This window comes from Podarcis vaucheri, assembly GCF_965113315.1.
Source record: "Podarcis vaucheri genome assembly, chromosome: 5".
In the NCBI taxonomy this organism is placed as follows: Eukaryota; Metazoa; Chordata; class Lepidosauria; order Squamata; family Lacertidae; genus Podarcis; species Podarcis vaucheri.
Genome location: NC_138763.1, coordinates 16,831,803 through 16,857,930, shown reverse-complemented (window position 1 = coordinate 16,857,930; position 26,128 = coordinate 16,831,803). Strand labels below are relative to the sequence as shown.

At 43.0% G+C, this 26,128-nt stretch overlaps 1 protein-coding gene across 8 annotated transcripts in view; it reads right to left on the bottom strand.

The window, feature by feature from the left end:
- Positions 1 to 3,071: 3,071 nt before the first annotated feature.
- PHC3 (polyhomeotic homolog 3) overlaps positions 3,072 to 26,128 on the bottom strand; it is a 60,726-nt gene continuing 37,669 nt past the window's right edge. For 7 of the 8 annotated variants that reach the window (XM_082224018.1, XM_082224017.1, XM_082224016.1 and 4 more), the window contains 9 exons: positions 25,522 to 25,762; positions 20,171 to 21,045; positions 19,278 to 19,428; positions 14,247 to 14,500; positions 12,479 to 12,638; positions 8,164 to 8,278; positions 5,217 to 5,352; positions 4,889 to 5,120; positions 3,072 to 3,297 (listed from right to left, as the gene is read on the bottom strand). In XM_082224018.1, the coding sequence (XP_082080144.1) occupies positions 3,143 to 3,297; positions 4,889 to 5,120; positions 5,217 to 5,352; positions 8,164 to 8,278; positions 12,479 to 12,638; positions 14,247 to 14,500; positions 19,278 to 19,428; positions 20,171 to 21,045; positions 25,522 to 25,762 (2,319 nt within the window). In that variant the 3' untranslated portion in view covers positions 3,072 to 3,142. Of the gene's footprint in view, positions 3,298 to 4,888; positions 5,121 to 5,216; positions 5,353 to 8,163; positions 8,279 to 12,478; positions 12,639 to 14,246; positions 14,501 to 19,277; positions 19,429 to 20,170; positions 21,046 to 25,521; positions 25,763 to 26,128 lie in introns of those variants that run through there. The other variant, XM_082224021.1, reaches the window with a different exon arrangement.

Here is a 26,128-nt window from a genome sequence, read left to right as displayed (position 1 = left end):
CTATGGTGGGCGGGGCAGGGGCAGGAATGCTATTGCCATAAAGAGACAAGCTGAGTTGTAGGGGATGAACAAGGAGGAGATGATGTGCTTTCTTTATCTGTCCCAAAGTCAAACTTTACTGTCCCAAGGTCAATGCTGAGAGCAAAAGGCACTGCCTTTTGACAAGAACCAGTCCGCTTTTGCATGATACAGAAACTTCTCTGTATAGCTTTTGCAATTAGTTCAGTGTGGCAATTGTATCAGCTGCTACTGCCAGGGGTGGTGGTGCTATGACAGCAGCTTGCCACAGCACCAGTCTTCTTTGCCGCTCTGTTTGGTCTGCCACCATTGCCACAGCCTGAGTGGGAGGGGAGAGAAAGAAACCCATCAAACTGATAGGCTGACATATTAGGATAAGGTAAGCGCCTGGTTCTTTGAGCAATACATCTCGCTGGACAAACTGGTTTGTTGGAGACAGCTCAAACAAATGTTTCTATTCAGGGCAGAATTATCTGTGCTTCTGTTCTTACTTTTTATCCTCAGGCCCACAGTACTTTAATATACTATATTATTCTATAGTTATTGTCAGCATTCTCTGTGAACCTATACATAGTGCAGCTAATGAAAGTAACTGAGCATTTGGTATAATTTATATAATGTTTATGTAATAATCACTCGGCCATGGATTTTGTGCTCTATTTATAATTACAGGAGATGTAACATTGTTCCAGTTCCCAGATGCTTAAAATAAGAGACTTAAAATAAAAATAAAATAATAATAATAGCAATTTACAAAACAAAATAAGCTTCGTGTAGCACTCAGTTAAATTGAAATATTTTGATTCATATGATTTACAGCCCAGTACACATTTACTGAGAACTGTCACACAGAATTAGAATGGGACTTACTCCCACATAAATACGCATCATACTTCAGCCTTAATCTCTGTGAAGTAAATGAGACTAAAATGGCTCAAATGCTCCCCACCTAAATCCCATGTGAGTAGGACTGAACAACTAATGTCTGTCCATCCTCCAAAATGTGGCAGAAAGCTCTTAATTCTGAAATCCTCCTGTTGTGCTTTCTCAAAAAAACACCTTTACCAGTTTTCTGAACTTACAGTTACTAATACTATTTAGGCAAAGAACCAGTTCAGTTAGCTGTTCACAACTACTATTTCCGTAAAAAACCAGACCATATGATTTGGAGGCAGCTTTAACTACTTGGCATCCTACAACGTTTGCATGTTTCATATGCAAAAGAATCTATGCGCAGTAAATACGAGGAGTTGGAGAATGATTAATACTTTGTAATTTTCAAACCTTTACCATAGGCACCTGTAAATGTTTGGTAGCTCTCCTTAACACTATAAAGAATTTACTTACTTTGAGCTTCTGATAATAATAAACAGATTAATTGTTGAAGGTTAATAATAATACAGTAACTTTCTGAACGCATTCCTAAATTTGAGATAAAAAAACCCAGTAGGGCTAAAACCAGTAGTCTTAAGCAATTTTGCTAATTAAACCACCCTTAAATTAACAGATACAGTGTTAATGCCCAATAAAACAAACAACATTTTACCAGGCCACAAGCCCTTGTGGAAGATTCACATTCAGTTAAATGATGACCACAATCTATAAGACATTTCTTTTGAACAAGCTCTATTAAAATGAACAGAGATCCCTTAGTCTTATGACACACTCATTCATGTTAGTGGGTCTGGCTTAGGAGAAATACTCAGTGAACTGGGCCCCATTTCACTGAAGCATGCTAACTTAATGGTGGGGTAGAAGATCTTCCAAAGAATGATTCAAACTCCTACTCAGATATAGAGGACAAACTTCTGAACACTTACTCTTAATACTTTGGTGCCATTGGTTTAGGGTCCTTGCTGTAACATGAATAACTGCTGCAGATAACACTGGGCTGCGAGGAAATGTTACAAAGAAAAACCATTGTGATTTCAAAAAGTGCTTATTCCCTATGGAGAGGGAAGAACAACGTCCCCAGCAGCGTCCACCAGAACACCTGCAAATGGAGAGGCGAGAGAACTACAGAAAGAAAGCGAAGTCTAGAAACGTCTGCTGATCCAATTTGCCCTTGAGAATTATTCAATAATTCGGAGTTGCACACCAGCGTACGGGCGACACATTTTCATTGAACAGGTGTACATTAACTCCTTTGGTCTAAACCAGCAAAAAGAAGAAGAAAAAAACCAGAACAATAACAACATAATGCCCTCTTCAGTGCATAGCAGCATACAAAGAATCATTGTCATCATGTATGTGCTTTTTACTACTGTCTGGGAAGTGTGTGCCACACTGCCGTTCCAGCTCTCAGCAGTTTTGCCACTATGTGCATCACACCTAACTGTACAACTTCATTTATCAAGAATACCCCCCCACCCCTTCCCCCACCCCCCAAAAAACATTCATAGGTTTGTACACATGAGAGGGATGCTTATGCTGACATGGAATTCAAGTGACCAAGGTTCTGACAGTGGAAGGTATACTGCATTTACAAAATATCTTGCATGTTCACAGAAAAGCTTCAGCACTTAAAAGAGAATACTACAGTGGTGGGGCAGCTGTAGGGTTGAGAGAAGAGGAAGTCAGTTGCAAGTTCCCTTCAAACTATACGCTCAGGATTAATTGAAACTCAAAAGGGCACAATTAAATGCATAGCATTTTACCATAATCAGTGCTTCCACAGACTCTGTGGACTCTTCTGTTAATCCATATTCTTAAAAAGCTTTCTACAAAGGAAAAAGTGTATAGAAACACAATTTGAAACTGTAATCAAGGTTATATCAAGGTTACATTTTCTAAAAAAAAGCTTAAATCTTGAATGTTAAATAATCACCTTTTTGGAATAAGCATCACTCGCAACATCTTACAGAAGCCTCATAGAGCTTTCCACTGACTCTCCTTGCCCTGCATTTGACTACAACAACTTGCCAACACAGCTTATGCTTCCTGATAAGCTGGATAACTACTGGAAGGTTTGGAAGATTACATTAGATATGCTCCTCCAACAGTCTTTATGTGGAAAAGGATGCTTAGCAAAACACAGCAGTAATAATCACATCAAACGTTAAGATGCTGTTTTATTACAAGTCTGTCATATGGTGGAAGCTGTGATTTAAAGCCTTATTTTCCACTAGGATTCCTTCAAGGAGTTGATTCGTGCACAGATTTTCAGTGCAGGTCCTAGCTTAATATTCATTGCACTCATGAGGTGATCCTCTTTTAATAAGAGGAGAGCCTGCCCATCAATCTCCTGGGCTCGAAATTCATCGGCAATATCTTGGCAACCTGCAAAGAAATGACAATTATTAATTTAAAAATAGGCATTGTGATCTTGAAATAAGATTTCCTCCCCCAAAGCTTGGCTTAATGACTTCCACTTTTATCTAAATCTTGCCTATAATTCCATCCCTGTTTGCATTATTGTTGGTAGAAAAGAGCGCACATTCTCAAGGGTTCCAGCTCCTCATTAACCTGGGCCTTCTCTTTCTATTGTTGTAAAACCACTGAAATATTGCAGCAGACACTTCCTGTTCCTTCACATCTCTGCCTGCTCTGAAATAAAATAAAAAAATCCTTCCAGTAGCACCTTAGAGACCAACTAAGTTTGTTATTGGTATGAGCTTTCGTGTGCCATGCACACTTCTTCAGATACACTGAAACAGAAGTCACCAGACCCTTATACATAGTGAGAGGGTGGGGAGCAGTCTTACTCAGAAGGGTGGTGGGAATGGGTGGGAATGGCTGATAGGTGTGGTAATCCTGTTAACAACTGCTATTGGTCTTACAGGAAAAAGCAAGGGGTGAGATGGCTAAAAATAGCTTTATCATATATAATGAGATAAGAAATAGACCTGAAATGCTCTGAAATAGACCATTTATGCCTTCTGGGGTGGGAAACACTAATTTTCTACTTCAGATGAGACACAGGTGCAACAGAACAGGATTCACGTAACACTGTAATGTCTGAAACGTTCACAGATTACAGCTTGATCTTTGAGAATAGGAACCAATGCACAGACCACAACACAAGGATGGGGGGGGGACTCCCCTCTTCCTCCTGGTGGTGGTGTGAGTTAGCCCTGTTGACTGGAGACTTCTTGGCAGTGGAGCGTGGGTGAAACTGGGTCTCTCTCAGGATCCTAGCCGCTACCTAAGCAAACACATTCAGCCAATGCAGTGTTATTTAAACAAGAGATACCTGGGATGTTTAAAAGGAAATCAGGGTTCAGCTGAATAGGGAGGTGTTACCACACTATTGAAGCATAAACCTCTCACTACACAACAGCCTCAATGATGTACCAAGGGATACTGAACAATGCCATAGTGATTATGAAACAGTACTGGTAGACATACTATGGTGTGTGGAAGCAAAATAAAAAGATTTAAGAACTGAAAATAAACCAGCTATTTTTGAAAACTGTCACAACAGTTTCCATCTGAGCGGTTTTAAGTGGCTGTGAGAGAAAAGGCCTACTTAGTGGTGGCACCCTGACTGTGGCGGGCTCACCTGGAACCTACTCTGATGTCATTTTGGAACTAGGCAAATGTCTTTTTAATTTTTCCAGTTTTTAAAAACGTAACTGTTCCCCCCTGTAAATCACTTTAATGTTTGCATTTAATTTGTTTGGACTGAGATTTTATTTTATTTTTGGTAAGCCTGAGAACTTGCTGGAAGTCACCGTATAAATCCCGAAACCCCTCTGCTGCCAAGGATTCTGAAAGTAAACTCTAGCAGCACAAGAGGAAATAGGTGCGATATTAATCCTGTTTCTTTGCAACCCAAACCAGCTCTCCTACGCCTCCTCTGCCTCTCCCCTCAAGGTAGTAATATTGTCATTGGACATTCTTAGCAAACAAATGTGCTCCATTTCCATACCAGGCAAAGAATGTATGAAGGCCCAAACATCTTCCACAGTCCATCCGGATGGATCAGATTGTATCGCTGGTAACAAATCCATGTTGTCTGTTGTTTTCCTAATTCTCAGTTCCCTAAGTTCGCGCTCTCTTTCCCTTTCACTTTGCCTTCGCAAGCGAGTGGTCATGGCAACCGGTACATTGTCTTCCTGAGAAGCCAAGTCTTCTTCTGCAGATGGATAAGTAATTGGAAGCTGGAAAATGCAGTACAGATAAACCACAGTATAACCATTTTCCTTGATTAACTCTTACAAAAGGACACCGTGGAGTTTAGTTAGCATTCCACAGACCTGTCTAAGGAAGTGTTCCCTGGGAGCTCCATCAGAGCTGCTTGGCCGTCGCCCGCGTCGCCCAAGACTCCGGCTCCAACGACTGCTTTTTTCTGAGCCATATAATCCAAATTTCTTACTGCAGCTGACGTTGTACCTAAAAAAAAAAAATATAAATAAAAATAAACACTCTGAAAAATTGCTTCTGGGAGTAGAATGTCAATGCTCAGTGAGAACAAACTTTTTTTTTAAAAAAAAGCAATAGAGCCTTTGGTTCCATAATACAAGAAGGAAATAAATATCATAAACAAATAATTGTTTTCTTATCAAAACTGGTCAAAGTCCATCAATTCATAGTTTAAAATAAATGTTACTTCCCTAAATGTTCCGAGTTAACTGTATCTAATGAGTTCAAGATATGTTAGTTTACTACCTCTTGTGGTTTTATATGATTTCACCCGCAGTTCTTTGGCCCCTAGGAGGGTGAGCCAAGGGTAATAGGAAGTACAGTGGTGCCTCGCAAGACGAAAAGAATCCGTTCTGTGATTTTCTTCGTCTAGCGGTTTTCTCGTCTTGCGAAGCAAGCCCATTGGCGGATTAGCGGATTAGTGCTATTAGCGCTTTTAGCGGCTTATCGGATCAGCTGATAAGCGGCTTAGCGGCTTAGAAAACGGGGGGGGGAGGAAAAAATAACCCGCAGGAACTCGCGAGACATTGTCGTCTTGCGAAGCAAGCCCATAGGAAATTCGTTTTGCGAAGCACCTCCAAAACGGAAAACTCTTTCGTCTAGCGAGTTTTCCGTCTTGCGAGGCATTCGTCTTGCGGGGCACCACTGTATTAGGTCTTCTCTGAGGGTGGGGAGAGTTCTGACTTCAGGGAGGGAGAGCCCATGTCAGATTCCCCTCCTCCTCCTGTCATTACCTCTACAGTCCATACCCTAGCAGTGTTGGAGCTCTGATACAGGTGCAGCTGAAAAGGGGACATACCAGAGGAGGACTGAAGCATGACAGGGGCAAATCCAGGGGGTGGCTTGGATCAAGTGTCCAAAACTACCCCCGTCATTCCACATATCCATGACCCACACCAAAAATAATTTCTGGCCAGGGGCTAGTATAGTTCAGTACTGTTTCTTTCCCTCCATTCCAAAGTTCAAACTATGTGCTACACGAAGAAATACCGTATTTTTCGCTCTATAAGACGCACCTAGTTTTTAGAGGAGGAAAACTAGAAACAAGAAAGCAACACAAAGCCTCTTGAGCGAAGAGGCAAGAGCAGGTGCGCACCAATCCCTCTTGCTATCCTGCCTTCAGTGATAGCTGCGCAGTCTGCATTCGCTCCATAAGACACACACACATTTCTCCTTACTTTTCAGGAGGGGGAAGTGCGTCTTACAGAGCGAAGAATACGGTACTTTCTTTCATCTGTCTTAAATTTTTCAACATTCAGCTTCACTGGAGGCTCATGAGCTCTGCTATTACGAGACGGGGAAAACTTTTCTCTATCCACTTTTTCCATGAGCCGCTGGTGATTGTGTTGTTAATTTCTTTACATTGCTTTTAGAGCACAAAAAGTAGCATGTTTGGGGTTAATTGGTTTTTTTTAAACAACAACAACAGCAACAGCTACTATGATAAATGTTTTAATCAATCATACTGATAAATTGGGTTCTTATTTCCATAAGTGGTGAAACTGCAGTAAGAATGAATTCCTTTGGTAATTAATTATGATTAAAGTACCCTGTGACCCCAAATGTAAGCTTGTTTATCGATTATTTGAAAGACTTAATGTTTAAAGAAGTGTTAATCCTTTTTATGACTGAAGCCAGACAAGTTATAGCAAGGCACTGGAAAACATCTGCTAATTTGACCCTGGAGACTTGGTTGGAACGCTGCTCTTATGGAAAAGTTATCAGAGCAACTTACAGCTCTAAAAAACATGAGAGCTAAGGATGGTTTTGGAGAAACATGGTACATGTTTATTCAGCATGTCAGAAGAGACAGTACAATAACAAAACCACCAGCAGTGCATGACTCTCTCTGGAACAACTTGTTAAGGTAAGAATAGAAAACAATGCCCAACAATCACAACTGTTCAAAATCCAACACGTGAAATTCACTGTAACGTATTTTGGGAGAGAAGGGAAATGGAAATTTGTGTTACATGCTTCATAAACTTGTAGTTTTTTTAATACAGTAGACCAGGGGTCTGCAAACGTTTCAGCAGGGGGCCGGTCCACTGTCCCTCAGACCTTGTGGGGGGCCGGACTATATTTTGAAGGGGTGGGGAAAGAACAAATTCCTATGCCCCACAAATAACGCAGAGATGCATTTTAAATAAAGAAACACATTCTACTCATGTAAAAACATGCTGATTCCCAGACTGTCCATGGGCCGGATTTGGAAGGCGATTGGGCTGGATCCAGCCGCTGTGCCTTAGTTTGCCTACCCATGCAGTAGACTCTCAACTTACATGGGGCTTAAGTTCCAGGGATAGAGCATAAAGCCAAAATCGCACATAGCAAAAACAACCCTTTAAAAACTGCAAAAAGCACAGTGCAGCACTCTCCAACCACCTCCACGCTCTCTTTGAAGGTGATATGCACTCTTCCCAAGGCTGGTGTAGACTTTCCCTGCACCTCTGGATGCTCTCCCAGGGTGAGTGCAGTGGCACGTGGGATTGCCAATGTTCCCCAGGAGTGCAAAACTGTGATTGTGCCAGTTAAATATGTGTAAATTGCAAGTTGACTATATTTTTGAAAATGTAAAAATAAAGCTTATTTAAAAAACAAGCTGATAAACACCACTAGCAAAACTGGAACAAAGAGTCACTAGGCTGGGTAAATCCTATGCTGGGGTCTAACTGAACTATCTGGTTCATAAGATTTTGATCCCAAATCCAGTGCTATGTTTAAAAAGCAGGCCTATACACAATTTTTGGAATATTTGAAATTATAACTAATGAAGAATACCTCTTGGCACAGGACATGGTGCAGAATCGCTTTGACCGCAGAAACTTATTTGCATATCCCATTTTCCCACAAAACTCGCACTTGAGGAGATCCGTTTCCATCTCATCCAGCCCCTCTAAAGGGAAACAGCAACATAAATCAGTCAGTCAGAGCCACTCAGTTATAAAAACATTTTCAAAAGTCCGACAGAAGCTGTGATGAACTGTCAAAGAAAAGATACTCCAAACCGTATTGCCAAGAGAAACGGAATTTGATGGCTTGTATAAATTATGTAGGTGGTGCTGTGGGTTAAACAACAGAGCCTAGGGCTTGCCGATCAGAAGATCAGCGGTTTGAATCCCCGCAATGGGGTGAGCTCCTGTTGCTCGGTCCCAGCTCCTGCCAACCTAGGAGCTGGAAAGCACATCAAAGTGCAAGTAGATAAATAGGTACCTCTCCAGCGGGAAGGAAAACAGCGTTTCCATGCGCTGCTCTCGTTTGCCAGAAGCGGCTTAGTCATGCTGGCCACATGACCCGGAAGCTGTACGCCCGCTCCCTCGGCCAATAAAGCAAGATGAGCACTGCAACCCCAGAGTCGGTCATGACTGGACCTAATGGTCAGGGGTCCTTTTACCTTTACCTTATAAATTAATTTAGATCAAGCGAGTTTGTCTGTAAACATACTTATTTTGCATAATTTAACGAACATTTAAAAGTGCCTGAAGCCGAGTCAGGTCCATTCAGCCTAACTGCTTTGACTAGCAAAGGATTGGATAGGCTGCAGCCTGAACCTAGGATCTTCATGCAAAACATGCATTCTACCAGTGTGTTACCACCCAGAGCTCCAAGGCAGCACAAGGACCCTATGCAGGCAATGGGAAATTGAAAGCTAAGAACACAAAATTTGTCTTGCTAGATCAGGGATGGGGAACCACTGGCCCATGAGCCAATCCTGATCCACCGCGTCGGCGCATGAGGCCACCCTCCTGTCAAAAACTCCCCAGAACTGGATGAACCAGTTCTTTATCTGGTCCTTGGGATGAAAACGTTTTCCTCACTCCTGGGGCAGAACAAGTTGCCAACTGCTGCCTTTAAGCAAATTCATTGTTTGAGTAAATGTTGGCTGAACAGGTTAACTGTAGCATTTGATCACCAGGCTAGCACCACTTGGGCGTAAAGTCCAAACCAAAGAGAAAACAAGGATGCAAATACTTGAGACACCACAAAAGAACAGAAACACTATTTCGTGGAGGTTCGTTGAAGAAAAGCGACTATTAAAACAGAAGCAATCAAATAAATAAATAAATAAATAAATCCTATCGGAAAATATAATACATTCGTGTGGATTACAACAAGCACAGGAAGGCTCATTGTTTGCAGTTCCTCCAATGTTTTAGTTAAGACTGAAACGTAAGACTGAGAAATAACTGTAAGAGCGGGGTGCGTAACAGCATACGTATAAATTTTGGCACAAAACATGAGGAAATGCTTAACACAATGCTACTTTTTTATTTAAAAAAACATAATTTGAGAACTACTTGTCCTTTATGAGAAAGGCCACATGGAATTTTAGTCAAATAAAGTACAACGGGTGACCAACAGCTTATCTTGGAAATATAAGAGATTATTGCATCTTATTTTACTTTTGCTAAACACTACCTGCAGAACAGCTTCTGTAGTATAAAAGCTGTTAACTCTTTGAAATATCCAATAGCTGAACAAAAGGAACTGCTCAATGGCTTATCTGATGGTGTTTACAAAATACGGAGGAATTTAATGACGACACAAAATGCTGCATTTCAGTGGTATGAAAGCCGAACACCTGAAAATTCAGTTCCCTGTACAGACAGAAGTGGCTCTATGAAGATATTTCAGCATAAATCAGGTTATGTCATATTTTTGGCCCATGCTTGCCCTTTTGTTGTAGTGCTCTCCAACCCTATTTCTGCACCAAAGAGATTCACCTTGCCACAGTATATAAATTTGGACTCTCTCTTGTCTATGCTTGTTTCTGGGATTCTACCCATGAAAATTCCCTATTGTCAGCTTGATGAAAAGGGGGAGGGCTTGTCTATAAATCAATGTAGTTCTTATTATGCTGTAGTAGGCTGACTGGAATCTGGCTGTGTACCACCAAAATTGCAGCTATTTTACATAATGAAGCCTGCTGTAATGCACAGTTGCCTGATCAAGCAAGGAAGGGAAGTCCATACATGCTGCTGATGTGCATGTGTTACCATTTGAAGGGGATAAGGATACACATCTGCAGTCAGGGCTGTGACCTCCATGCAACAAAAAGGACAACAGCTAGATCAGGTGCTAAAACATTTATTTACAACTTCGGCATCCACACAAAATATGGCATTGGGTGACAACGCCTGGGAAACTCTCTTTCCTAACATACAGTGGTACCTTGGGTTACAACCTCTCTTTTAAATCAGAACCAGTGAAGGTCCTGTGTGAGTGTCTGGAGGCGGTTGGAGGATGGATGGCGGCTAACAGATTGAGGTTGAATCCTGACAAGACAGAAGTACTGTTTTGGGGGGACAGGAGGCGGGCAGGTGTGGAGGATTCCCTGGTCCTGAATGGGGTAACTGTGCCCCTGAAGGACCAGGTGCGCAGCCTGGGAGTCATTTTGAACTCACAGCTGTCCATGGAGGCACAGGTCAAATCCGTGTCCAGGGCAGCTGTGTACCAGCTCCATCTGGTACGTAGGCTGAGACCCTATCTGCCTGCGGACTGTCTCGCCAGAGTGGTGCATGCTCTGGTTATCTCCTGCTTGGATTACTGCAATGCGCTCTACGTGGGGATACCTCTGAAGGTGACCTGGAAACTACAACTAATCCAGAATGCGGCAGCTAGACTGGTGACAGGGAGCGGCCGCCAATACCATATAACACCGGTCTTGAAAGACCTACATTGGCTCCCAGTACGTTTCCGAGCACAATTCAAAGTGTTGGTGCTGACCTTTAAAGCCCTAAACGGCCTCGGTCCAGTATACCTGAAGGAGCGTCTCCACCCCCATCGTTCTGCCCGGACGCTGAGGTCCAGCGCCGAGGGCCTTCTGGCGGTTCCCTCATTGCGAGAAGCAAAGCTACAGGGAACCAGGCAGAGGGCCTTCTCGGTAGTGGCACCTGCCCTGTGGAACGCCCTTCCAGCAGATGTCAAAGCGATAAACAACTACCTGACATTCAGAAGACATCTTAAGGCAGCCCTGTTCAGGCAAGTGTTTAACGTGTGATATTTTACTGTATTTTTGGTTTCTAGGGAAGCCGCCCAGAGTGGCTGGGGAGGCCCAGCCAGATGGGCGGGGTATAAATAAATTATTATTATTATTATTATTATTATTATTATTATTATTATTATTACATAGACTTCAGGTTGCATACGCTTCAGGTTACAGATTCCGCTAACCCAGAAATAGTGCTTCAGGTTAAGAACTTTGCTTCAGGATGAGAACAGAAATCGTGCTCCAGCAGCACGGCAGCAGCAGGAGGCCCCATGAGCTAAAGTGATGCTTCAGGTTAAGAACAGGTTCAGGTTAAGAACGGACCTCCAGAATGAATTAAGTACTTAACCCGAGGTACCACTGTACTGTATTATTCTGTGTATAAGACGCCCCCATGTATAAGACGCCCCCTATTTTTTTAGCCCAAAATTAAGAAATAAAAATTTTAAACACCAAACAGAACTTTGATATTTTATTAAATTTTCAAAACACCGGTATATTTAGTACCATATATTTAAACATCAAACAGTGAGGCAAGCTGTGTAATGGCGGCTGCTCCTGTCAGCTCAGTGTAACTCCACCGTAGCTACAGCTACAGCTCTCCCACCTGTATGTGGCACTTTTGTCTCAGCATTTACAGTATGTACCGTATTTACTCCAGGAGCGCTGGCAGACGCGAACGCTGATCGAGGAGCTGCGATTGCCAGAGCTGCCTGAGTGAGTGCGCTTGGGGAATGGGGGGGTGGGTGGGTAGCCAGGGGGCGGCTGAGGGAACTGGGTGGAAGGGACAATGTCTGGAGTGGGGGCTGCTGGGGGGGGAGAGTACCAAACCAGGGTTTGTCGTGAGGCCAATAGTGAGGGGAGGTTGGGGGCGGGGTAAGAATATGGATGGCGGCATGTATTTATTTACATATTTAATTGCAGCATTCCACTGTATAAGACAACCCCCAATTTTAAACTTTAAAAAATTGGGAGGAAATCTCATCTTATACATGGTAAAAAGTGATAATTAGAAATCTCAGGAAACAGTCTCTGGCGGAAAAATAGAATAGGCTCAGGTTTCAGAAAATACAGTTGCTCAGCATATGTTAAATAAGATGCACAAACCTTCCGTAATTATATCCTCCAACTCCGTGTCTGAGGAGTTGTCTACGTGTTTTGCATTGTTCTGCAGCTCTGGCTCCACACACATAACGTTCATCGCCTGGCCCTCCACCAGCAGCCTCTTTTTTGCAGGCTGCTCAACTAGAAGAGATGAACAACTTACCTGTTACAAGAGAAAAGAAGAAAATCATGATACAAGAAAACAGTACACATAACCTTGCAAGGTCAGGGCATGTGTTCATTAGACTTATTGCTACACAGAGAGACAAAGAATAGATGTATGCCTTTTGTTGTCTACGGTCCAACTCCGAACCAACATAACAATTTAAACAGATGAAATGATAATGGAAGAATGAGAAGAGAAGCAAATAAATCTATTTTTCATTTGAAATAAATAGTTGCTTATTTTAGACTTCTATCTGCGGCTTTGGAAATCTCAAAACATAGGGGAAAGTATCAAAAGAAGACACCGCAGAAAATATATATGCTATTTTCAATTCATCCAATGCCTGTTATATCAAAAATATCTTCCCACTCCTTTTCTGATAGGTACCTTCCATTGTCTATTTTCTGTCTTTAAATGTGTACAAAGGAAAGAAAAGAGACTCAGGAAGATAATCTGCCTGTTATGAAGGTAGAAGAATTCTGCTGAATGTTATACGTGGAGCTGACTCTAAAGGATGTAACACCAATCCTGGCCCAGCTGCACTGGCTGCTATTTAGCTTCTGCATCCATTTCAAAGTGATGGTTTTGACCTATGATATCTTATGCTGCTCAGGATGCCAATAGCTCATATGAACAGACCCAGTGATCTGTGATGAGGCCTTCCCAGAGAACGGGCCTTTTCTGCGGTGGCTCCCCATTTGTGGAACGCTGTCCCCAGGGAAATAAGTTTAGGCAAAAGCATTCCTCTTCAATTAGGCCTGCAGCTGTTAATCAACCTATAGCCTTTTCAAGGGGGAGGTGGGGACGATGACACAGTATATAAATATAATAATAATAATAATATAAAAAATGGCTTGGAATCTATCTACAAGTATCTATCTATCCTCTTTGCTTATTCTTTCCTCTCTGAAGTTCAATAGATTGACTGAACGTAAGTTGTATTTAACAGCTGACAACAATAACAGCGTGGTATAGGCAAAAAAACTGCCCATTCAGGGTCAGCCTATCCAGAAGTGAATCCATTTAGAAGATTGTGGCAGGATTTGGATTGGGTAAATCAGTCTATATTTCTAGTCCATGACCGTTTTGCATGTTTTGGCATCAATTACAGTACTGGTTCATCTTTCCTTTAATGGTTGCCCCCAAGGAAGAGCCAACTGACTCAGAAGGTCTTGGGACGAATACATAATCTTATCTACCTTTGAGCTCTCCTCTCTACATCCTGACATCGGATGCCTTCCCATTTCCTGCCCCCTTTTTTATACTGAGTCAACACATTGGTTCAGTGAACCCTGAATTACATAATCTGAAGGGCAGGGGTCTTTTGGGACTCATGCAGAGGGCCTTCCTAGCTCTGCTACTTCATGTTCAGAATTGCAGGGAGGCAACACATCTAAACCAAGAAAAAACAGACCCCATTGACCACAGTGAAAGTGTTTCTAATAAGCTATTTGACAGACAGCAGTTACTAGAATCAAGTTATTTGGAGTGAAAAGCTTTAGAGAAGCAATAGCCCCAAATAACCACAACACATTGCCTCCTAAATCAAACCAACCAACCAACCAACCAACAAGATACAAATATGGCTCAACAATGCACACTTACAGGAAATGGCTCTAACCCCTCTTGGATCACAAAGCCCTCAATAACATGGGTCAGGATTTGTGGCTTAACGATAGCCTGTGGAGGTTTGTTTTCTATGCTAGGGTTCTTATGAGACACTGATGCGCTGTTACTCCTTGTTGGGATTGCTGGAAGCAAAAGAGGTGGTTGTGGAACAGAGGCATGTGAAGGGTCTGATGGTGATTTAATTACAGAAGCGCTAACTGATGAGGCCATTGAGGGATGTCCGTCTTGTTCTGGAAAAAAAGTATTATTATTTTTAAAAAACAACTCAAGCATTATTTACATTCATGGCTTCACCACTACAGAATTCCTTCCTAATTCTTGTTTCTTCTACTGACAAATTGCCAAAGTAATTTGGTCTTTTTGTCCAGTGCGCTCTTATCTTAGATAAGAGCCTACCAGTATCACAAATGCACTGTTGGGAGTGGGAACTGCACAACATAGCAATTTGAATAATGTGATTTATCACAATATTGTTTAACTAGCACAGAAATCCATTTCCACTGGCATGAAATTTATTGGTGCAAGGAGGACAATATGCTAGCAGCCTGTTGTGCATAATAATTATCCTTCTTTCTTGCCTAAAGCATTTTTCTAGTCCATTAAACATTATTGTAACATTAAAGGAATCACACTCATATTTTTATTTTTAATAAGCAGAAGATAAATTGTATAACCTAATTTGTGTACATGCTGAGGAATTGAGAAACAACCAGCAAGCATGCCTCCTTCTATGTTTCTGTTCCTTAACTCTAACTGCTACTTGTTCAATTCTATGGTCCATCTTGCCCAATATTCTGCCTGTGACATATTCCATTTCTGAATACTTCTGAGGAAATGCACACCAATGACAGTTTACCTATAGCTACATAGCTACTGACATTCTTGTCTTCTGTTATCTTGTGTTGACGGAGGTTAACAGAAGTGACCAGCAATTGTGAAGCCTGGCTTTGTGACATTGCATTTTTTAAAAAATGGGAACTACCGTATTTTTCGCTCTATAACACGCAGATTTTTTCTCCTAAAAAGGAAGGGGAAATGTCTGTGTGTGTTATGGAGCGAATGTGTGGTCCCTGGAGCCGAAAAATGAGGCAAAAATCAAACCGCGCTTCAGGGAGAAGGGAAGCCTGAAGAGAGGAAGTGGCAGCTTTCCTGCATTCTGCCTCAGGGTCTTACTGCCCGCCCTCTCTGTTTCGTTACTGTGTTTGCTCAAATGGAACAAAGAGCAGGGGAAGCCCCTCCCCTCCAGGCAAGTAGAGGGGAAAGCAGAGCGTCCGTCCTTCTATCCTCTCCCTGCTCCGGAGGAACAATGTTTGTGAAGGGAAGAGAGATTACAGGTTCGGCTTAAAATTCTGATTTGACTTCCTGCTTTTTGTTTTTGGAGACACACAGCATTCAAATATGCTTTCTTCCATTTAAAGAGGGAGAGAGAGAGAGAGAGAGAGAGAGAGCACACGCTGGCTGGCTTGTGTGGGTGGGTGGGTGGAAACTTTTGCCTTCCTTTCCTCACGTTATAGCCCTCTCCTGCATTCTTAGCCTTCTGTGTTTTTCCTTCCCTCCCCACTTAAAATGTGGTTACAAAGCATGGATCCACATGGATCCTCAGGATCTTTGCATTGGGTCACCCCAAATTCACCATCAGAGCACATAGCATGTCCATGGCTACAGCCTGTCCCCCCCCCAAAAAAAAAAAATCACGCACCCACTGTTGCCTGGGGCTGCAATGGTGCAAAAACATGGTTACAAAGCATGGATCCACATGGACCCTCAGGATCTTTGCATTGGGTCAGCCAAAATTCCCCATCAGAGCACATAGCATGTCCATGACTACAGCCTGTCCCCCCCAAAAAAAATCACGCATCCACTGTTGCCTGGGGCTGCAATGGTGCAAAAACGTGGTTAAAAAGTATGGGTCCACATGGATCCTCAGGATCTTTGCATTGGGTCAGCCAAAATTCACCATCAGAGCACACAGCATGTCCATGGCTACAGCCTGCCCCCCCCAAAAAAAAATCATGCACCCACTGTTGCCTGGGGCTGCAATGGTGCAAAAACGTGGTTACAAAGCATGGATCCACAGGGATTCTCAGGATTTTTGCATTGGGTCACCCCAAATTCACCATCAGATCACATGTCTGTGGCCACAGCATGAAGCACAAAAATGATACGTCCACTGTTTCATTCAGAATATTTTTTCCCTTGTTTTCCTCCTCTAAAAACGATGTGCGTGTTATGGTCAGGTGCGTGTTATAGAGCGAAAAATACGGTAACCGAATTATACCCAGTTAAGCAAAGTGCATTGGTGCTTTTCACCAAATCTGATGAATCTGTGGCCTGGGATGGGGCCTGGAATGCAATGTAAGGTGTGGGGGGTTAAAATGCAATGATTATTGACTTCCGGGGTTGACGCGATCTGGGAATGGCGGATTCCCTCCGAGCTCCGGAGGGAATCGGCTCAGCAGGGGACGGGTCTTGCCGTGCCGGCGACACGGGGACCCTTAAAACCGCAGGCGCGGTGCCTGCGGACTGAAGACTCGGCGGGTGCCTTAAGCGCCCCCCCTGATTCGCGAAGAGCCTTTTTAAAGGCTGCGGAGGGGATACGGGGGGTGGCGCGGCACTGAGAGTCCATCGCTACCTCTGCTGAGCGAAGCCGCGAGCCATGACCGGAGAGCGCTGACTTCCTTCCTTGAAATTCGGCTGAAAAAACAACCCGTGAGTAATTTGGACTTGGCTTTTAAGAAATTTATCCACTGAATTTGAGACGATCGGGGGATGTGCTAAAAGGAAGTCCGCACCCCCTACCTTGCAGACGATCTAGAGCAACGAAAAAAGAACTAAGCTGGAGTGCCTACCCTGTAAAGGGTGAGTTTTAAAAAAGACAGTGACTTCCAAGATTTGGAAATTTTGAGCAGGAGAGAGGAGTGTTGGATGTTTTATGCTCTGTGGTAAACAACCCCCCCTCCCGGGCCCGGGAGCGTCCTGCTTTGGAGCTGGTTTAAGAAGTGCAGAGTTTGACAGCTGTCAAAGCTGTCAAACGGACTGTTAATAGTGGAAAATTGCTACCTAAGTTACCTCTGGATTAAAAAGAGTTACAATTGATCTAAAATTGTTGGAAATAAAGAAACAATAACAAGACAGAGGACTGTTGGGGAAAAGAATACTAAGTAACCAGATTCCCTCTAGAGGGAATTCTGTGGAACTACAATGGCTGTGGATGGAAAGATACTGGGAGAAATCGAAAGGATGTTTTATTTGGTTGGAATCTTACAAGAGCAGACTACGGCTATGAGTGAACAATTGATGACCTTGACTTCTGAAACAAGTAGTCCTGCTGAATGTAACGAGGACCTCAATGAGAAAGAATCCACAGCTGAACCAGAAATGATAATAAAAGAAGAGGAGAAGACAAAACAAGAAAGAGAAGAAGTGATGTGGGAAAATACTGAGCAGAAGCTGACGCCTGTGGAATACAAACAAGGAGATTATTGGAGTAAATCTACTATAAATCCACGAAAGATGCAGAAGACGAAAGTGGAGGCCCTGGGAGTCTCTGAAATTAAGGAATTTAAAATAAAGAAATATAATCGGGGCCTCCACATAGACTCTGACTTTGATTACCTTCAAGATTCATGCCTTGTGGAAACTCTTCAGCAGCTGTTTGCAAATATGGGAAGAGACTTTGGATTGATGGTGAAAGAACTCTTTCGAGATGTGACGACTGGCATAAAGGATTACCAACAAGACCGGCGGAGAGGGACTGAAAGAGACTGGAGGGCCTCGGACGTGAGGAACCCGGGCTAATAACTGTTATTTTGGTCATGCTTTGGGAAGGGACGCAAACCGGGGATGGGAGGGAGGGAAAAATTAAGTTCTAACAACACTCATGATTATGGGATTTGGTTAAAAAGATCATTATTCAAGACAAAATGGGAAATCGATGGAAGGGAATTGAGGTCCAACTTAGAAAAAATTAATTTTGTTTGCTTTTATAAAAGGACTAATATTAAGACAGGGAAATGCCAATTTGCTGACATAAATTTGGAAATGGGGATGCAAGAGAGGGGGTAGGGGGAAGTCAATGACCAGGGTTAGGAAATAACATTTTCGGGAAAGTATATATGTTTGTTGTTGTTTTCTTTTTTTTTTCTTTGTTTATGTGTTTACTTGTTTTTTGTGTTTTTGTTTTTGTCTATATAAAATGTGAAAACCCAATAAAAATTTTTTTAAAAAAAATAAATAAAATGCAATGATTATTGAGTTACACCTATTGCCATGTTTTAAGATAGCTGGTTGCAGACATCTGGCTTACAGATGTTAGAGACTGGTAGCTCTAGAGATCTGGGGATCTTAGGGCGGATGAACATTGCTAGTCATTGCCTCTGAGCAAGCAGCAAAAAAAACTGCATTAGGCAAAAGACTCAATCCTACATCCACCTCAAGTCAATAATGCCTGGCTTTGGGGTCTGTGAAACCCTAAGAGGGTGCCCCTGCACCTCTCCCCAATTCCACAATCATGTCACCCATTGGTTGTACCTCAGTGGCTATGTGGCTGCTCACTTATGCTTCCCCTCATATAGAAACTGTTTAGCTCCTTCCTCTTCTGTTCCTACTGATGTTGGATCTGCCTGGCTTCCTCATGTCTGCCTACTATAACAGGCCCTTGAATTCTCTCTTTTTCCTTCAGGGGTCTGAGCTGCAGAAGCACATGTGCAAAAAAAGGAGAGGCTCTTGCCGCTTCCTTCTGCCTTAAGCTACAAACCAGCAGGCTGCCTGCTGCTAAGGTGAACTAGTTGGCGGGTGATCAGTTTCCCCCCGGTCCTCTCCCCACCTTGAATCTAAATCGGTTTCAGCAATCTGCTGAATCCAAGACACAATTCAGACATTCAAGTATACTGGGTGAGATTCTATCCCTTTATCTTGCAGCACAATCAAAACTGCACAAAGAGAAAAGAATGGACACCACTCCGGAATCTGCCCTAAATAATTACACAGCTCCATATTCCTTCTTACCTGAAAAAGGTTCCTCATAGCCAAGTTCGTCTCTATTTCTTAATGTTATAGCTGGAGGCGACAAGGTGGGTGGAGTGGGGGTCCTAACCATATGCACACAGTCTGATTCTTCTGGCATCTCCTCCTCACACATGTCTTCCACTTGATAAATCTGCATTGAAGAAAAAAGCACTTTTAGAATCAAACCCTACAGATATTTTATGGAATTGTTAGTTGCCCTGGGTCTTCTTTATTTATTTTTTTGAAGGGAAATGCAGTACAGCCATACTGAAATAAAGGTTTTGCCAACTTAATCAAAATAAGGCTATTATCAATGTAACTTTAGCTATTATCAATGTAATTTTAGCAAAGATTACAGTCATACCACAGGTTACAGATGTTTCAGGCTGCGCACCGCGCCGAATCCGGAAGTACTGGAATGGGTTACTTCCAGGTTTTGACGCTTGCGCATGCGCAGAAGCACTAAATCACGCTTTGCGCATGCGCAGAAGCACCGAATCGCGACCTGCGCAGACGCGGCGCTGCAGGTTGCAAACGTGCCTCCCGCACGGATCACATTTGCAATCTGAGCGTCCACTGTATAGTGATTACTGCTTCATCATGAAATAAACAGTTGGTGCATACATGACAGGGTTAGGATGCTTTGATTTACATATGCATTCATTCCTTTAGCTATTTCCACCCTGCTCTTGGTCGAGACCTAACAATTTTTAAGTCAAATGTATAATCTTTCACATCAAAATCGTAAAACCGGCAAACGCTTTTGAGAAAAACACTATTTTCAATCCTGAAGAGCTGTAATAAAACAAATATCTAACATCCATCCAGTTTAAACTTGTCAAGTGTTTCATCTCTCATTTCAAAACTGGAGAGGGAAGTTCTCAGATGCTCACCACCGGGGTCTCAACAGGTACTGCTTGTTGCACTTGAAGATTCACTGCAACCGTCTGAGGAGGAGGAAGAGTCTGAAACGGCAGCTGGACCAACGCTTCGGCAGCAGGAAGCTCCTCCTCAGAAACCAACGTGTTCTGCACCAAAACCTGACCCTGGGACAAAATGTCAGGCTGCACTTGTAAAGACTGAACAGGCGGGAGAGGAAGTGGCTGGCTGTGGGCTGGAGATGTTGGCAGCTGGGGAGAGGCTGCCACTGGGATTGGCGTGGGCTGCAAAGCTGGATACTGCTGGTGAGGCGTTGGAGATGTTATATGTTGGCCCGCGGACACCAAGGTAGGCTGATCCGGTGACCCAATGTGAACTATTGGGGAAGGTGGCAGCTGGGCTGGAAGATTAGAAGGCTGCGAGGTTGTTTCTGCTGGCCTATCATTGGCCTGCGCCGGGTGATGCTCTGACTGAAGTGCTGATGATGCTAGTGGATGTGTTTGCGACTGAATAAGAGCCTGGGGGTGCATAATTATTGTTGGCGACTGGCTGGGCGAAGGAGGTGGTGGAGGAGATACCACGACTGACTGCTGGGAGGACTGGGATGGAGTTGGAGAAAGTGGAGGAGGAAGTGGCGGGGGGTGGATGTGGACAGGTGTGCAGTGCTGCGATGAGGCGCTGCTGGGGGCTGGAGGAAGAGCATGGCCTTGGAGAGGGGCACAGTGTTGCGACACAGATGCTTCCTGGTTGGGAGGAAGCTGGAGCGTGATTGGTTGAACTTGTTGCTGCTGGAAGATCAGCTGGTGGTGGGAAATTTTTGAAGGTGGTGAGTGAAGAGGGGACTGCTGGTGCTTTAACAAAGAATGAGGCTGAATAGCAGAATACGAAGCTGCACAGTGAAAAGGGAAATAAAAAGAGAGAATCAATAATCATTTCCTTAAATCCACAAAAAATACGTCCACCCGGCATTTGACCAAATTAAGCAAATAGATCCATTATCTTTATAAATGGCAACTAATATATTCAATACAATACCCTGAATTTGACAAATCCTTAGAGAAACACACCTGTGAACAGTAATTTGAGGGCTGGGGGACAATTTTTCACTAGAAAGTTCTTCATTTTTAGAATTAAATTGGGCAACTGTAATAGACAAAACACTAGTCAAATCTAAAATCAAAGTTGTAGCTAACATTTTTCCAGTGACTATCCCTAGGAAGCAGTTCTTCAGGCATACTAGAATAATTTGTATGTTAACATTTGGTATCTGAAGAAGTGTGCATGCACACGAAAGCTCATACCAATAACAAACTTAGCTGGTCTCTACGGTGCTACTGGAATTTTTTTAAAATTTTGTATGTTAACAGTTTTCACTGCCGTTCGCTGCCTTAAAATCTATATAATTCATACATTTATGGAAGGGCATGTGTTATTGTGCCATCATGTATTAAAATACTTTATTAATATCCTAATAAAAATAATTCCCCAGTAAAGCTTCGAGTTTGTTTGACTGTAACATTCAAACGCTAACCCTAAAATCCTATGGGTCCCTGGGATGGCAACCCATGGGATAGAGGAAGATCAGCTCTCCAGTAGTGGAAAGAGACATCTAACCTTGGAGAGGGAGACCGTATGCCGGCTGCTCCCTTCCTGAAGCTGTGGAAACTGCCACGGTCCTTTGCTTTGCTGACGTCAGAGTTCTGGTGCTTGTAGGGTTGACAAGGGTGTTTTGGGGCCAGACCAGGGCAAGGCTTGGGTATGAATGATCCATTGCTGTCCCAGTTCCCCGACATGCCCCAAACCAGGAGGACAAGTATATTAGCCCTGGGGCCGACATATTTATACCGATTTGATCCCAACAAGAATGGGAGGGAAATTGAAAACAAAAACAGGTAGGTGCAGAAGAGCAATCCTTTACCCAGCAGAGCGCTGGATTGGGATGTTCTGTTCTGTTCTCCTCTCACCCTCAGGAATTGCACAAAGTGAAGTTTATTGAAATGCTTCCCTCTCATCAAATACTTGAGTTCAACTACTGTTGGTAATGGGAAGAAACCTTTCCAGATAGATATACAGTGATGTACCACTAATGTCCAACATGCTACTGGGGAAGAGCGGAGGACAAGTACAAGTAGATCCAGAGCTGATGAAGCGGCTGGGCCAAAGCCGAAAGGACGCTCAGTTGTGGATATGCATGGAAGCGAAAGGAAAGTCCAATGCTGTAAAGAAAAATATTGCATAGGAACCTGGAATGTAAGAACCATGAACCTGGGTAAGTTGGATGTGGTCAAAAATGAGATGGCAAGAATAAATATTGACATCCTGGGCATCAGTGAGCTAAAATGGACGGGAATGGGCGAATTCAGTTCGGATGACTATCATATCTACTACTGTGGGCAAGAAACCCGTAAGAGAAATGGAGTGGCCCTCATAGTCAACAAAAGAGTGGCGAAAGCTGTACTGGGATGCAGTCTCAAAAGTGATAGAATGATCTCGATACGAATCCAAGGCAGACCTTTTAACATCACAGTAATCCAAGTTTATGCACCAACTACTGGTGCTGAAGAAACTGAAATTGACCAATTCTATGAAGACTTACAAGACCTTATAGAAGTGACACCAAAGAAGGATGTTCTGCTCATTATAGGGGATTGGAATGCTAAAGTAGGGAATCAAGAGATAAAAGGAACAACAGGCAAGTTTGGCCTTGGAGATCAAAACGAAGCAGGGCAAAGGCTAATAGAGTTCTGTCAAGAGAACAAACTGGTCATCGCAAACACGCTTTTCCAACAACACAAGAGACGACTCTACACATGGACATCCCCAGATGGGCAACATCGAAATCAGATTGATTATATTCTCTGCAGCCAAAGATGGAGAAGCTCTATACAGTCAACAAAAACAAGACCTGGAGCTGACTGTGGCTCAGATCATCAGCTCCTTATAGCAAAATTCAAGCTTAAACTGAAGAAAGTAGGAAAAACCACTGGACAGGTAAGATACAATCTAAACCAAATCCCTTATGAATACACAGTGGAAGTGAGGAACAGGTTTAAGGATTTAGATTTGCTGGACAGAGTGCCTGAAGAACTATGGGTGGAGGCTCGCAACATTATACAGGAGGCAGCAACTAAAACCATCCCAATGAAAAAGAAATGCAAGAAAGCAAAGTGGCTGTCCAACGAGGCCTTACAAATAGCGGGGGAGAGAAGGCAAGCAAAATGCGAGGGAGATAGTGAAAGATACAGGAAATTGAATGCAGACTTCCAAAGAATAGCAAGGAGAGACAAGAAGGCCTTCTTAAACGAGCAATGCAAAGAAATAGAGGAAAGCAACAGAATGGGAAGAACCAGAGATCTGTTCAAGAAAATCGGAAATATGAAAGGAACATTTCGTACAAAGATTACCATAATAAAGGACAAAAGTGGTAAAGATCTAACTGAAGCAGAAGACATCAAGAAGAGGTGGCAAGAATACACAGAGGAATTATACCAGAAAGATATGGATGTCTCGTACACCCCAGATAGTGTGGTTGCTGACCTTGAGCCAGACATCCTGGAGAGTGAAGTCAAATGGGCCTTAGAAAGCACTGCAAATAACAAGGCTAGTGGAAGTGATGGTATTCCAGCTGAACTGTTTAAAATTTTAAAAGATGATGCTGTTAAGGTGCTACACTCAATATGCCAGCAAGTTTGGAAAACTCAGCAGTGGCCAGAGGATTGGAGAAGATCAGTCTACATCCCAATCCCAAAGAAAGGCAGTGCCAAAGAATGCTCCAACTACCGCACAATTTCACTCATTTCACATGCTAGCAAGGTTATGCTTAAAATTCTACAAGGAAGGCTCAAGCAGTATGTGGACCGAGAACTCCCAGAAGTGCAAGCTGGATTTAGAAGAGGCAGAGGAACCAGAGACCAAATTGCAAACATGCGCTGGATTATGGAGAAAGCTAGAGAGTTCCAGAAAGACATCTACTTCTGCTTCATTGACTATGCAAAAGCCTTTGACTGTGTTGACCACAGCAAACTATGGCAAGTTCTTAAAGAAATGGGAGTGCCTGATCACCTCATCTGTCTCCTGCGAAATCTCTATGTGGGACAAGAAGCTACAGTTAGAACTGGATATGGAACAACTGATTGGTTCCAAATTGGGAAAGGAGTACGGCAAAGCTGTATATTGTCTCCCTGCTTATTTAACTTATATGCAGAATTCATCATGCGAAAGGCTGGGCTGGATGAATCCCAAGCCGGAATTAAGATTGCCGGAAGAAATATCAATAACCTCAGATATGCAGATGATACAACCTTGTTGGCAGAAAGTGAAGAGGAATTAAAGAACCTTTTAATGAGGGTGAAAGAGGAGAGCGCAAAATATGGTCTGAAGCTCAACATCAAAAAAACGAAGATCATGGCCACTGGGCCCATCACCTCCTGGCAAATAGATGGGGAAGAAATGGAGGCAGTGAGAGATTTTACTTTCTTGGGCTCCATGATCAGTGCAGATGGTGACAGCAGTCACAAAATTAAAAGACGCCTGCTCCTTGGGAGAAAGGCGATGGCAAACCTAGACAACATCTTAAAAAGCAGAGACATCACCTTGCCAACAAAGGTCCGTATAGTAAAAGCCATGGTTTTCCCAGTAGTGATGTATGGAAGTGAGAGCTGGACCATAAAGAAGGCTGATCGCCGAAGAATTGATGCTTTTGAATTATGGTGCTGGAGGAGACTCTTGAGAGTCCCATGGACTGCAAGAAGATCAAATCTCTCCATTCTGAAGGAAATCAGCCCTGAGCGCTCACTGGAAGGACAGATCGTGAAGCTGAGGCTCCAATACTTTGGCCACCTCATGAGAAGAGAAGACTCCCTGGAAAAGACCCTGATGTTGGGAAAGATGGAGGGCACAAGGAGAAGGGGACGACAGAGAATGAGATGGTTGGATGGTGTCCTTGAAGCTACTAGCATGAGTTTGATCAAACTGCGGGAGGCAGTGGAGGACAGAAGTGCCTGGCGTGCTCTGGTCCATGGGGTCACGAAGAGTCGGACACGACTAAACGACTAAACAACAACAACAACACCACTAATGTGCCACGCTGTTTCTCCAATATATGAAAAATGAATATGTACGTCACATTTCAATGACTTTAGGCAGAATTTTTCAGTCCAGAATGTGATGGAACGCTGCCGTGTCAGTATATGAGTGCTTATTTTAATGTTCCCACTTACCTAGAGTTTCCTAGAATTTCCTGGGGCTTCAGATTTTGTGGTGCATTCCACACAAGTGACAGGACACAGAAAATATGCACAAAAATCAAACAATACATTGTATTTAAAATGAACACTCTTTGAAGAAGGTGACCTCTCTATCCTACCTGGTGCCATGAGCTGATGAATACTGGATGTGCGTGTGACGGCTGGGCTTCGAGGCTCTGCTGTTGGGCTGTCACCTTTCCGTTTGCTTTCTAGAGGATCTGACTGGCTGGCTTTGGTACTGGTTACAGGTTTATTAGGGCACACAGCTAGTGTCTGGGCATGACCACTGCTTTTTGGAGAGCCGTTCTGTGAACTAGATAATACACCCAACTTCTGGCTGCGTAATGTCAAATTCTGGACCTAAAGAAAGTGATTAAAAATAAATCTAACATGAAGTTTAATAACCAGCTTAATGGCAAACTTTCAATTTGACGATACCAAAATCAGAAAAGCACTACAATGAAGCCCAGTAAGTTTCATGGGAAAAACAGGTCAGAACTGAGCATCTCAATATCTACTGTTTACACAGTGCCAGAGATGTTAAGAATACCGAAGTCCCTACTATCTTGGTCAGAGAGCTATCTTAAAATTTACATTATATTACTATCAGACTGACAATAAATAGTGGAATTCAAATCCATTCACAGTTCCCCCAAGGAAATTACTTTGCTTGGTCTTCTGTCACATCTATAATAGGTTATACAGTTCTGGTTGGGGTAGTGGCAG